This window comes from Cherax quadricarinatus, chromosome 29, assembly GCF_038502225.1.
Source record: "Cherax quadricarinatus isolate ZL_2023a chromosome 29, ASM3850222v1, whole genome shotgun sequence".
In the NCBI taxonomy this organism is placed as follows: domain Eukaryota; kingdom Metazoa; phylum Arthropoda; class Malacostraca; order Decapoda; family Parastacidae; genus Cherax; species Cherax quadricarinatus.
Genome location: NC_091320.1, coordinates 30,745,287 through 30,757,786, shown reverse-complemented (window position 1 = coordinate 30,757,786; position 12,500 = coordinate 30,745,287). Strand labels below are relative to the sequence as shown.

The window sequence follows — 12,500 nt, the reverse complement described above, 5'->3', positions numbered from 1 at the left end:
AATTGTACTCACCTAATTGTGGTTACAGGGTACGAGGCTCAGCTCCTGGCCCCGCCTCTTCAGTGTTTTGTGTGTGTATGTGTGTGTGTGTGTGTGTGTGTGTGTGTGTGTGTGTGTGTGTGTGTGTGTGTGTGTGTGTGTCTGTACTCGTCTATTTGTACTCACCTATTTATGGTTGCAAGGGTCAAGTCATATCTCGTGGCCCCGCCTCTTTACTGATTGCTACTAGGTCCTCGCTCCCCCTGCTCCATGAGCTTCATCAAACCTCGTCTTAAAACTATGTATGGTTCCCGTGTGTGTGTGTGTGTGTGTGTGTGTGTGTGTGTGTGTGTGTGTGTGTGTGTGTGTGTGTGTGCTGTCAGAGGTAATCAGTCCCTCAACCTTGAGGGACTGATTACCTCATTCTCCTCCTGTTCTTCAAGTTTCTCCTACGTATGGACTGATGAAGCCACTGTGTGGCGAAACGTTTCCTCAATAAAGATACCCAAGAGTTGCACATGTGTCTAATTTATCTCTATTTTTACCTTCATGGTTGGGTCTCACCTTTGCACTTCACCTGTCCACAACGGCCGTATTACAACCCAGGAGTCCCAAAGGCCTGTTGTCCTGGGTGTAAAGGGAGCAAAATAAACACAGCAGGAAAACTTTTGACTTATATTATCCTTCACCAATTTAGAACAGAAGTATATACACTATGTACACTATGTACAACAATAGGTATTAGTGCACTCCACGGTAAACAAGGCAGAATAGAAGCCACTAGAGAATAGACCGTGCTTCAACCAGCTCTAGAATGGGAATGACAAGGGCAGACAGGAGAGTGGTACCCACATAATCTCTGCGATTGCCAAAACCATCTTCTTATTGGCTAGAACCTGGGTACTGGTTGAACGATGGGGCCCCATCGCCAACCCTTAGTTCCCTGGTGCGCTGGTTGGGGGAGATAGCCTGTAAATGAGGGGTGTGTACATGCGCCGAATAAAGGTTACGTACTCTTTGCATGCTACAGGCCGTCTCCACAGAGGCAGAGTCATCCGAAAAAAAAGAAGATACTTGAAGTTTTTCTTCTTTTATTGTGTACGTATATGTTTATATACCTATCCTTTGGGAAAACTTTTCCCTCAGTCTATCTGTTGCTGCTCTTCCAACATTGCATAGCTCCTGATGATGTACGGAGACTTGTGAAAGATCTTGAGCTGAAGGCTTTCATCAGTCCCTTTGCTAAGGGAGTGACCATCTCAGAACTACGTTTTCAAGGGTGATGGACTGATTACATCGTCTTTACATCTCTACTGCTTCTGCTGCCTCCTCTGTACTTGCCTGAAGAAGCCTGCAGTGTAGGCGAAACCTTTCGGAATAAAGATACGTAATTGTTACATCATACTGACTCAGAGGTGTTCCAGGATAGTCCAACTTGCTCCACAGTTCTTTTCTTAAAATGCTGTGCATTCTACTGGCTTTCTCATTATTGCATTTCTAGTAAAGGCCGTGACTGGAAATAAAGAATCAAAATCTAAATCTAGTAAAGTCGACCTTGTACTACGAATGAAAAAAAAGAGCACAATACCATGTGGTCAAAGTCGGACCGAAAAGTCGTTGTAAGTTTCGCCCATGTGCGGGTTATTTGTGTGATGTACCACGAATGTTACTAAAGGTGGCGTGGTCCTGGATCAGCCTCCATTGAAGCTCAGGAAATCGTAATAAAACGATACCAAACAAATCAAGGAGGGAGGGGAGGGGGTGACGTGATCCCATGACAGATGGATCCTTAAAACTCACTCACTGACCTGTGACCTTCAGGATTCTCTCGTCGTGGGTTAAAAGTCACTCGTTCTGCGATTATTTCCTCCGCGAGGCGTTCACCAATAACCCGTCGCGCTTACAATTTAATTTATCTTTTGTGTGTGGCAAGTCTGGTCGACTTTGTCTTACCATCATCGATTTTATTTTGCCTTTTTTGAAAGGGAAATCTAGTCAGGCGTACCTCAACCTTGGACGAATATATATTTGCTTACATTTTGGAGAAAAAGTAGTACTCTAGCATACGCCTGTCACGTGTCTTTTCTGTTGTTATTAAAAGAGGAAAGTATAGGAAAATTTGCTTCACTTCTGTAATGGAAAAAATTATTTCCATGGAAGGGAAATTTAACTAAAGTTTCTCCCACCTTCTGTCGAAAAGAATTTTTTTTTCTTTGTTAAGAGGTTAAGTCTAGTCGAGTTCAGAGTTTTCGTCTTCTTTTTTTCCTTTAGGGAGAAACAATTCTTCCCGGAATTTACCCTACCCTGTAAAATAAATGAAAATTCCTTGAGAGAGTGGGGAAAAAAATTCTGTCGAAAGAATTACTTCTCTTTGTTGACAGGTGAGTCTAGCAGAGTTTAACCCCTGACTGTGTCGACGAAGGTGCCGACTAGACTCACCCTGTGTCGACGGAGGTGTCAACTAGACTCACCCTGTGTCGACGGAGGTGTCAACTAGACTCACCCTGTGTCGACGGAGGTGTCAACTAGACTCACCCTGTGCTTGTCGATGTGGAGTGGGCGTAGGTTGGGGTCGTACAGGAGCAACGACGGGTCGAGGTTAATGGGACTCTGGCGACGACCATTGGTGCATAACGACCACTCAGGGTTAATCAAGCCCCAGAATTGCGGACCTGCAGCCAGAAAGAAGAAGAATCATTTATATATACGTATATATATATGTATATATATTTTTTTATTAACACATCGGCCGTCTCCCACCAAGGCAGGGTGACCCGAAAAAGAAAAACTTTCATCATTCACTCCATCACTGTCTTGCCAGAGAGGTGCTTTGCACTACAGTTATAAAACTGCAACATTAACACACACACACAAACACACACACACACACACACACACACACACACACAAAGACGGGATGTTCCAGAGATGGGACACAGACACAAGAGGTCACAATTGGAAGTTGAAGACTCAGATGAATCAAAGGGATGTTAGGAAGTATTTCTTCAATCATAGAGTAGTCAGGCCGTGGAATAGCCTAGAAAGTGAAGTAGTGGAGGCGGGAACCATACATAGTTTTAAGGCGAGGTATGATAAAGCTCATGGAGCAGGGAGAGAGAGGACCTAGTAGCAATCAGTGAAGAGGCGGGGCCAGGAGCTTCGACTCGACCCCTGAAACCACAAATAGGTAAGTACAAATAAGTGAGTGTACACACACACACACACACACACACACACACACACACAAGCACACACACACACATATATATATATATATATATATATATATATATATATATATATATATATATATATATATATATATATATATATATATATATATATATATATGTCGTGCCGAATATGTAAAACTGGTCAATTAGCAAGAACTCATCTAAAATTAAGTCATTTCTGAAATTTTCTCTTATACGTTTAAAGATATATTTTTTTCATTAATGTTGATGTAAAAATTTATAATTTTGCACCAAAAGAATCTTAGAAAACTTACCTAACCTTATTATAACAAGAACAATTTATTTTAGCCTAACCCAACTAAATATATTTTAGATTTCTTTACAATAATTTAATACTAAACAAACACAGTGAAATATATTTTTTTCGTTAGGTTCAGAATGATTTTGGCGAAATTACTGCATACACAAATTTTCACTTGTCCTATATGGCAAGATGAGCGTTGCTATTTAAGCCAAGATCGCAAGTTCTGCCTATTCGGCACGACATATATATATATATATATATATATATATATATATATATATATATATATATATATATATATATATATATATATATATATATATATATATATATATATATATATATATATATATATATATATATATATATTATATATATATAGAGAGAGAGAGAGAGAGAGAGAGAGAGAGAGAGAGAGTTGTAAAAGTTTGGACTCACTGTAAATCATTCATAAACAAGGAGGATAAAAAGGTTGCGTGAACACGTGAGAAAGAAAAGGTGGAGGGAGGGAAGAGTGGAGGGAAGGAAGAGTGGAGGGAGGGAAGAGTGGAGGGAGGGAAGAGTGGAGGGAAGGAAGAGTGGAGGGAGGGAAGAGGAGGAGGGAAGAGTGAGGAGGGAAGAGTGGAGGGAAGGGAAGAGGAGGGAAGGGAAGAGGGAGGGAGGGAGAGGGAGGGAGGGAAGAGGAGGGAGGGAAGAGGAGGAGGAAGAGGAGGAGGAAGAGTGGAGGAGTGGAAGAGGAGGGAGGGAAGAGGAGGAGGGAAGAGTGGAGGAGGGGAAGAGTGGAGGGAGGAAGAGGAGGGAGGGAAGAGTGGAGGAGGGAAGAGTGAGGAGGGAAGAGTGGAGGGAAGGAAGAGGAGGGAGGAAGAGGAGGGAGGGAAGAGTGGAGGGAGGGAAGAGGAGGGAGGGGAAGAGTGGAGGGAGGAAGAGGAGGGAGGGAAGAGTGGAGGAGGAAGAGTGAGGAGGGAAGAGGAGGGAGGAGGGAGGAGGGAAGAGGAGGGAGGGAAGAGTGGAGGGAAGGAAGAGTGAGGAAGGAAGAGGAGGGAGGGAAGAGGAGGAGGGGAAGAGGAGGGAGGAAGAGGAGGAGGGAAGAGTGAGGAGGGAAGAGGAGGAGGGAAGAGGAGGGAAGGAAGAGTGAGGGAAGGAAGAGTGGAGGGAGAAGAGTGAGGAGGGAAGAGTGGAGGGGAGGGAAGAGTGGAGGGATAAGAGTAGGAGGGAAGAGGAGGGAGGAAGAGGTGGAGGGAGGAAGAGGGTGAAGGAAGAGGAGGGAGGGAAGAGGAGAGGGGAAGATGAGGGAGGAAGAGTGGAGGGAGGGAAGATGGAGGGAGGGAAGAGTGGAGGAGGGCTGAGTGGAGGGAAGAGTGGAGGGAAGGAAGAGTGAGGGAGGAAGAGGAGGAGGAAGAGGAGGGAGGGAAGAGTGGAGGAGGGAAGAGTGGAGGGAGGGGAAGAGGGAGGGAGGGGAAGATGGAGGGAAGTAAAGAGTGAGGAGGGAAGAGTGGAGGAGGGAAGAGGAGGGAGGGAAGAGTGAGGAGTGAAGAGGAGGGAGGGAAGAGGAGTGGAGGGAAGAGTGGAGGAGGGAAGAGGGAGGGAGGGGAAGAGGAGGGAGGAAGAGGAGGGAAGGAAGAGTGGAGGAGGGAAGAGTGGAGGAAGGAAGAGTGAGGGGAGGGGAGGAGTGAGGGAAGGAAGAGGAGGGAGGGAAGAGGAGGAGGGGCGAGTGGAGGGAGGGAAGAGTGGAGGGAGGGAAGAGTGGAGGGAGGGAAGAGTGGAGGGAGGGAAGAGTGGAGGGAGGGAAGAGTGGAGGGAGGGAAGAGTGGAGGGAGGGAAGAGTGGAGGGAGGGAAGAGTGGAGGGAAGGAAGAGGAGGGAAGGAAGAGTGAGGGAGGGAAGAGGAGGAGGGAAGAGTGGAGGGAAGGGAAGAGGGAGGGAGGAAGAGTGGAGGGAAGGGAAGTGAGGAGGGATGAGTGGAGGGAAGGAAGAGTGGAGGGAGGGAAGAGGAGGAGGGAAGAGGAGGGAAGGAAGAGGAGGGAGGGAAGAGGAGGGAGCGAAGAGTGGAGGGAGGGAAGAGTGGAGGAGGGAAGAGGAGGGAGGGAAGAGTGGAGGGAGGGAAGAGGAGGGAGGGAAGAGGGAGGAGGGAAGAGGAGGAGGGAAGAGGAGGGAGGGAAGAGGAGGGGAAGAAGAGTGAGGGAGGAAGAGTGGAGGAAGTAAGAGTGGAGGGAGGGATGAGGAGGGAAGGAAGAGTGAGGGGAGGGAAGAGGAGGGAGGGGAAGAGGAGGGAAGCAAGAGTGAGGGAGGGAAGAGGAGGGAGGAAGAGGAGGGAGGGAAGAGTGGAGGGAGGGAAGAGTGAGGAGGGAAGAGGAGGGAGGGAAGAGTGAGGGAGGGAAGAGTGGAGGGAGGGAAGAGGAGGGAGGGAAGAGGAGGAGGGAAGAGGGAGGGAGGGAAGAGGGAGGGAGGGAGAGGGAGGAGGGAAGAGTGGAGGAAGGAAGAGTGGAGGGAGGTGGATGGAGTGGAGGGAAGGAAGAGTGAGGAGGAAGAGCAGTGAGGGAAGAGTGAGGAAGGAAGAGGAGGAGGAAGAGTGAGGGAAGGAAGAGTGGAGGAGGAAGAGGGAGGAGGAAGAGTGGAGGAGGGAAGAGTGGAGGGAGGGAAGAGGAGGGAAGGAAGAGGAGGGAGGAAGAGTGGAGGGAAGAAGAGGAGGAGGGATGAGTGAGGGAAGGAAGAGTGGAGGAGGAAGAGTGGAGGGAGGGAAGAGGAGGGAAGAAGAGGAGGAGGGAAGAGTGGAGGGAGGGAAGAGGAGGAGGGAAGAGTGGAGGGAGGAAGAGGAGGGAGGGAAAGAGTGGAGGAGGGAAGAGGAGGAGGGAAGAGGAGGAGGGAAGAGGAGGAGGGAAGAGTGAGGGAGGGAAGAGTGGAGGAGGAAGAGGGAGGGAAGGAAGAGTGGAAGGAGGGAAGAGTGGAGGAGGAAGAGTGGAGGGAGGGAAGAGGAGGAGGGAAGAGTGGAGGGAGGGAAGAGTGAGGAGGGAAGAGTGGAGGTGGAAGGAAGAGGAGGAGGAAGAGGAGGGAAGGAAGAGTGGAGGAGGGATGAGGAGGGGTGGAAGAGTGAGGGAGGGAAGAGTGGAGGGAGGGAAGAGGAGGAGGGAAGAGGAGGGAAGGAAGAGGAGGGAGGGAAGAGGAGGGAAGAAGGTGGAGGGAGGGAAGAGGAGGAGGGAAGAGGACGGAGGGAAGAGTGGAGGGAAGGAAGAGTGGAGGGAGGGAAGAGTGGAGGGAAGGAAGAGTGGAGGGAGGGAAGAGTGGAGGGAAGGAAGAGTGGAGGGAGGGAAGAGTGGAGGGAAGGAAGAGTGGAGGGAGGGAAGAGTGGAGGGAAGGAAGAGTGGAGGAGGAAGAGAGTGGAGGGAAGGAAGAGGAGGAGGGAAGAGGAGGAGGGGAAGAGTGGAGGGAGGGAAGAGGAGGGAAGGAAGAGTGTGGAGGGAGGAAGAGGAGGGCGAAGAGTGGAGGGAGGGAAGAGTGGAGGGAAGGAAGAGTGGAGGGAGGGAAGAGGGAGGAGGGGAAGAGAGTGGAGGGAAGAAGAGTGGAGGGAGGAAGAGGAGGAAGGAAGAGTGGAGGGAGGGAAGAGGAGGGAAGGAAGAGGAGGGAGGGAAGAGGAGGAGGGAAGAGTGGAGGGAGGGAAGAGGAGGGAACGAAGAGGGAGGGAGGAAGAGGAGGGAGGGAAGAGGGAGGAGGAAGAGGAGGGAAGGAAGAGAGTGGAGGGAGGGAAGAATGGAGGAGGGAAGAGTGAGGGAAGGGAAGAGTGAGGGAGGGAAGAGGAGGGAGGGAAGAGGAGGGAAGGGAAGAGGAGGGAGGAAGAGTGGAGGGAAGGAAGAGGGAGGGAGGGAAGACTGGAGGAGGGGAAGAGAGGAGGAGGAAGAGTGGAGGGAAGGAAGAGGAGGAGGAAGAATGGAGGAGGGGAAGAGGGAGGGAAGGAAGAGGGAGGAGGGGAAGAGGAGGGAGGAAGAGGAGGGAGGGAAGAGCAGGAGGCAGTGAGGATGGGAAGAGTGAGAACAGGAAGAGTGAGGATGGGAAGAGTGGAGGGAGGGAAGAGGGAGGGAAGGAAGATGAGGGAGGAAGATGAGGGAGGAAGAGTGGAGGAAGGAAGAGGAGGGAGGAAGAGGAGGGAAGAAGAGTGGAGGGAGGAAGAGTGAGGAGGGAAGAGGAGTGGGAGGGAAGAGTGGAGGGAAGGAAGAGTGGAGGGAGGGAAGAGGGAGGAGGGAAGAGGAGGAGGGAAGAGTGGAGGGAAGGAAGAGTGGAGGAGGAAGAGTGAGGGAAGAGGAGGGAGGGAAGAGGAGGGAAGGGGAAGAGTGGAGGAGGGTGAGGAGGGAGGGAAGAGTGAGGGAAGGAAGAGGAGGGGAGGGAAGAGTGAGGAAGAAGAGGGGAGGAGGGTAGGAGTGGAGGAAGGAAGAGGAGGGAGAAGATGAGGAGGGAAGAGTAGAGGAGGGAAGAGGAGGAACGAAGAGTGGAGAAAGGGAAGAGTGGAGGGAGGGAAGAATGGAGGGAGGGAAGAGTGGAGGGAAGGAAGAATGGAGGGAAGGGGAGAATGGAGGAGGGAAGAGGAGGGAAGGGAAGAGGAGGGAGGAAGAGGAGGGAGGGAAGAGTGTGTGGAGGGAAGGGAAGAGGAGGGAGGGAAGAGTGGAGGAAGGAAGAGTGGAGGAGGGAAGAGGAGGAGGAAGAGTGGAGGGAAGGAAGAGTGGAGGAGGGAAGAGGAGGGAGGGAAGAGGAGGAGGAAGAGGAGGAGGGAAGAGTTTAGAGGGAAGAGGAGGGAGGAAGAGGAGGAGGAAGAGGGAGGGAGGGAAGAGTGAGGAGGGAAGAGGAGGGAAGGAAGAGGAGGGAGGGAAGAGTGGAGGGAGGGGAAGAGTGGAGGGAAGGAAGAGGAGGAGGAAGAGGAGGGAGGGAAGAGGAGCGAAGGAAGAGGAGGAGGAAGAGGAGGGAGAGGAGAGGAGGGAGGAAGAGTGGAGGGCGAAGAGTGGAGGGAGGGAACAGTGGAGGGAAGGAAGAGTGGAGGGAAGGAAGAGTGGAGGGTAGGAAGAGTGGAGGGAGGGAAGAGTGGAGGGAGAGAAGAGTGGAGGTAGGGAAGAGTGGAGGGAGGGAAGAGTGGAGGGAGTGAAGAGTGGAGGAGGAAGAGGAGGACGGAAGAGTGGAGGGAAGGAAGAGTGAGGTAAAGAGGAGGGAAGGAAGAGGAGGGAGGGAAGAGTGAGGAAGGAAGAGGGAGGGAAGAAGAGGAGGGAGGAAGAGGAGGAGGGAAGTGAGGAGGGAGGGGAAGAGGAGGGAGGTAAGAGTGGAGGAGGGGTGATGGAGGAGGGAAGAGTGGAGGAGGGAAGAGGAGGGAAGGAAGAGGAGGGGAAGGAAGAGTGGAGGAGGGAAGAGTGGAGGAGGGAAGAGGGAGGGTAGGGAAGAGGAGGGAAGGAAGAGGAGGGAGGGAAGAGTGGAGGAGGAAGAGGAGGGAAGGAAGAGTGGAGGGAGGGAAGAGGAGGGAAGAAGAGGAGGGAGGGAAGAGGAGGGAAGAAGAGTGAGGGAAGGAAGAGTGGAGGGAGGGAAGAGTGGAGGGAAGGGATGAGTGAGGAGGGAAGAGTGGAGGAGAGAAGGAGGAGGGAGAGAAGAGTGGAGGGAAGGAAGAGGAGGAAGAAGAGCAGAGTGAAGGAAGGAGGAGGGAGGGAAGAGGAGGGGAAGGAAGAGGAGGGAGGGAAGAGGAGGGAAGGAAGAGTGGAGGGGAGGGAAGAGTGGAGGGAAGGAAGAGGGGAGGAGGGAAGAGGAGGGAGGGAAGAGTGAGGAGGGAAGAGGAGGGAGGGAAGAGGAGGGAGGGAAGAGGAGGGAAGGAAGAGTGGGAGGGAGAAGAGTGGAGGGGAGTGGCAGTGGAGGGAAGAAGAGTGGAGGAGGAATAGTGGAGGAAGGAAGAGGAGTGAAACAAAGAGGAGGGAAGGAAGAGTGGAGGGAAGGAGGAGGAGGGAAGGAAGAGGGAGGAGGGAAGAGGGAGGGGAAGGGAAGAGTGGAGGAGGAAGAGGGAGGGAGAGAAGAGTGGAGGGAGGTGAAGAGTGAGGGAAGAAGAGTGGAGGGAGGAAGAGGAGGGAAGGAAGTGGAGGGAGGGAAGAGTGGAGGGAAGGAAGAGTGGAGGGAGGGAAGAGGAGAAGGGAAGAGTGGAGAGGGGAAGAGTGGTGAAAGTAAGATTGAGGAGGGAAGAGTGGAGGAGGAAGAGGAGGGAAGGACGAGGGGAGGGAAGGAAGAGTGGAGGGAAGGAAGAGTTGAGGGAAGAGTGGAGGGAAGGAAGAGTGGAGGAGGGAAGAGTAGAGGAAGGAAGAGGAGGGGAGGGAAGAGGAGGCTGAAGAGGAGGGAGGGAAGAGTGGAGGAGTGTAAGAGGAGGGAGAGAAGAGTGGGAGGGAGGGAAGAGTGGAGGAAGGGGAAGAGGAGGGAGGAAGAGGAGGAGGGAAGAGGGAGGGAGAGAAGAGGAGGGAGGGAAGTGTGGAGGGAAGGAAGAGTGGAGGAGGGGAAGAGGAGGAGGGAAGAGTGGAGGGAGAGAAGAGGAGGGAGAGAAGAGGAGGGAAGGAAGAGTGGAGGGAGGGAAGAGGAGGGAGGGGAAGAGTGGAGGGAGAGAAGAGTGGAGGAGAGAAGAGTGGAGGGGAGGAGGAGGGAAGGAGGAGTGTGAGGGAAGGGAAGAGTGAGGGGAAGGAAGAGTGGAGGGAGAGAAGAGTGGAGGGAGGGAAGAGTGGAGGGAAGGAAGAGTGGAGGGAGGGAAGAGTGGAGGGAGGGAAGAGTGGAGGGAGGGAAGAGTGGAGGGAGAGAAGAGTGGAGGGAGAGAAGAGTGGAGGGAAGGAAGAGTGGAGGGAGGGAAGAGTGGAGGGAGGGAAGAGTGGAGGGAGGGAAGAGTGGAGGGAGGGAAGAGTGGAGGGAGGGAAGAGTGGAGGGAAGGAAGAGTGGAGGGAGGGAAGAGTGGAGGGAGGGAAGAGTGGAGGGAGGGAAGAGTGGAGGGAAGGAAGAGTGGAGGGAAGGAAGAGTGGAGGGAGGGAAGAGTGGAGGGAAGGAAGAGTGGAGGGAGGGAAGAGTGGAGGAGGGAAGAGGAGGGAAGGAAGAGGAGGAGGAGGGAGGGAGAGAAGAGGAGGAAGGAAGAGGAGGGAGAGAAGAGGAGGGAGAGAAGAGGAGGGGAAGGAAGAGGAGGGAGAGAAGAGTGGAGGGAGGGAAGAGGAGGGAGAGAAGAGTGGAGGGAAGGAAGAGTGGGGGAGAGAAGAGTGGAGGGAGAGAAGAATGGAGGGAAGGAAGAGTGGAGGGAGAGAAGAGTGGAGGGAGGGAAGAGTGGAGGGAGAGAAGAGTGGAGGGAGAGAAGAGTGGAGGGAAGGAAGAGTGGAGGGAGAGAAGAGTGGAGGGAGGGAAGAGTGGAGGGAGAGAAGAGTGGAGGGAGAAGAGGAGGGAGAGAAGAGGAGGGAAAGAGAAGAGTGGAGGGAAGGAAGAGGGAGGAGAGAAGAGTAGAGGAGGGAAGAGGAGGAGGGAAGAGGAGGAGAGAAGAGTGGAGGGAAGAAGAGTGGAGGAAGACAAGAGAGGAGGAGTGGGAGAAGATGAGGGAGGAAGAGTGGAAGAGAGAAGAGTGGAGGGAGAGAAGAGTGGAGGGAGGAAGAGTGAGGGAGAGAAGAGGGAGGGAGAAGAGTGGAGGAGGGAAGAGGAGGAGGGAAGAGGAGGGAGGGAAGAGGAGGAGAGAAGAGGAGGAGGAAGAGGAGGGGAGAGAAGAGTGGAGGGAGAGAAGAGTGAGGGAGAGAATAGTGAGGAGGGAAGAGGAGGAGGAAGAGGAGGAGGAAGAGTGGAGGAGGGAAGAGGGAGGAGGGAAGAGTGGAGGTAGAGAAGAGGAGGGAGGGAAAGAGGGAGGGAGGGGAAGAGTGAGGGAGGGAAGAGGAGGAGGGAAGAGGAGGGAGAGAAGAGTGGAGGGAGGAAGAGGGAGGGGAGAGAAGAGGAGGGAGAGAAGAGGAGGGAGAGAAGAGGGAGGGAGAGAAGAGGAGGGAGGGAAGAGGAGGGAGGGGAAGAGGAGGAGAGAAGAGGAGGGAAGGAAGAGTGGAGGAGGGAAGAGGAGGGAAGGGAAAAGTGGAGGGAGGGAAGAGGAGGAGGGAAGAGTGAGGGAGGGAAGAGTGAGGAGAGAAGAGTGAGGAGAGAAGAGTGGAGGAGAGAAGAGGGAGGAGGGAAGAGTGGAGGAGGGAAGAGTGTGGAGGGAGAGAAGAGGAGGAAGAAGAGGAGGGAGGGGAAGAGTGGGAGGAGGAAGAGCTGAGGGAAGGAAGAGTGGAGGGAAGGAAGAGTGGAGGGAGGGAAGAGTGGAGGGAGGGAAGAGTGGAGGGAGGGAAGAGTGGAGGGAGGGAAGAGTGGAGGGAGGGAAGAGTGGAGGGAGGGAAGAGTGGAGGGAGGGAAGAGTGGAGGAGGAAGAGGGAGGGGAGAGAAGAGTGGAGGGAGGGAAGAGTGGAGGGAGGGAAGAGTGGAGGGAGAGAAGAGTGGAGGGAGAGAAGAGTGGAGGGAGGGAAGAGTGGAGGGAGGGAAGAGTGGAGGGAGGGAAGAGTGGAGGAGGGAAGAGGAGGGAGAGAAGAGTGGAGGAGGGAAGAGGGAGGGAGAGAAGAGTGAGGGAGATAAGAGTGGGGAGGGGGTGAGTGGAGGAGGAAGATGAGGGAGGAAGAGTGGAGGAAGATGAGGGAGGAGGAGTGGAGGAAGATGAGGGAAGAGGAGTGGAGGAAAATGAGGGAGGAAGAGAGAGGGAGGGAAGAGTGGAGGAGGGAAGAGGAGGGAGGGAAGAGGGAGGAGAGAAGAGTGGAGGGAGAGAAGAGGAGGGAGGGAAGAGGAGGAGAGAGAAGAGGAGGGAAGGGAAGAGTGGAGGGAAGGAAGAGGAGGGGAGAAGAGTGGAGGAGGGAAGAGTGGAGGAGGGAAGAGTGGAGGAGGAGAGGAGGAGGGAAGAGGTGGAAGGAGGGAAGAGTGGAGGGAGGGAAGAGGAGGGTTGGAAGAGTGGAGGGAAGGAAGAGGAGGAGGGAAGAGTGGAGGAGGGAAGAG

The 12,500-nt window shown here is 53.2% G+C and overlaps 1 protein-coding gene across 1 annotated transcript in view; it reads right to left on the bottom strand.

Moving 5' to 3' along the window:
• Positions 1-1,433: 1,433 nt before the first annotated feature.
• LOC138853404 (carbonic anhydrase-related protein 11-like) overlaps positions 1,434-12,500 on the bottom strand; it is a 166,348-nt gene continuing 155,281 nt past the window's right edge. The window contains exons 3-4 of the mRNA XM_070089801.1: positions 2,483-2,651; positions 1,434-1,539 (exon numbers count right to left, since the gene is read on the bottom strand). Of these exons, the coding sequence (XP_069945902.1) occupies positions 1,434-1,539; positions 2,483-2,651 (275 nt within the window). The remainder of the gene's footprint in view (positions 1,540-2,482; positions 2,652-12,500) is intronic.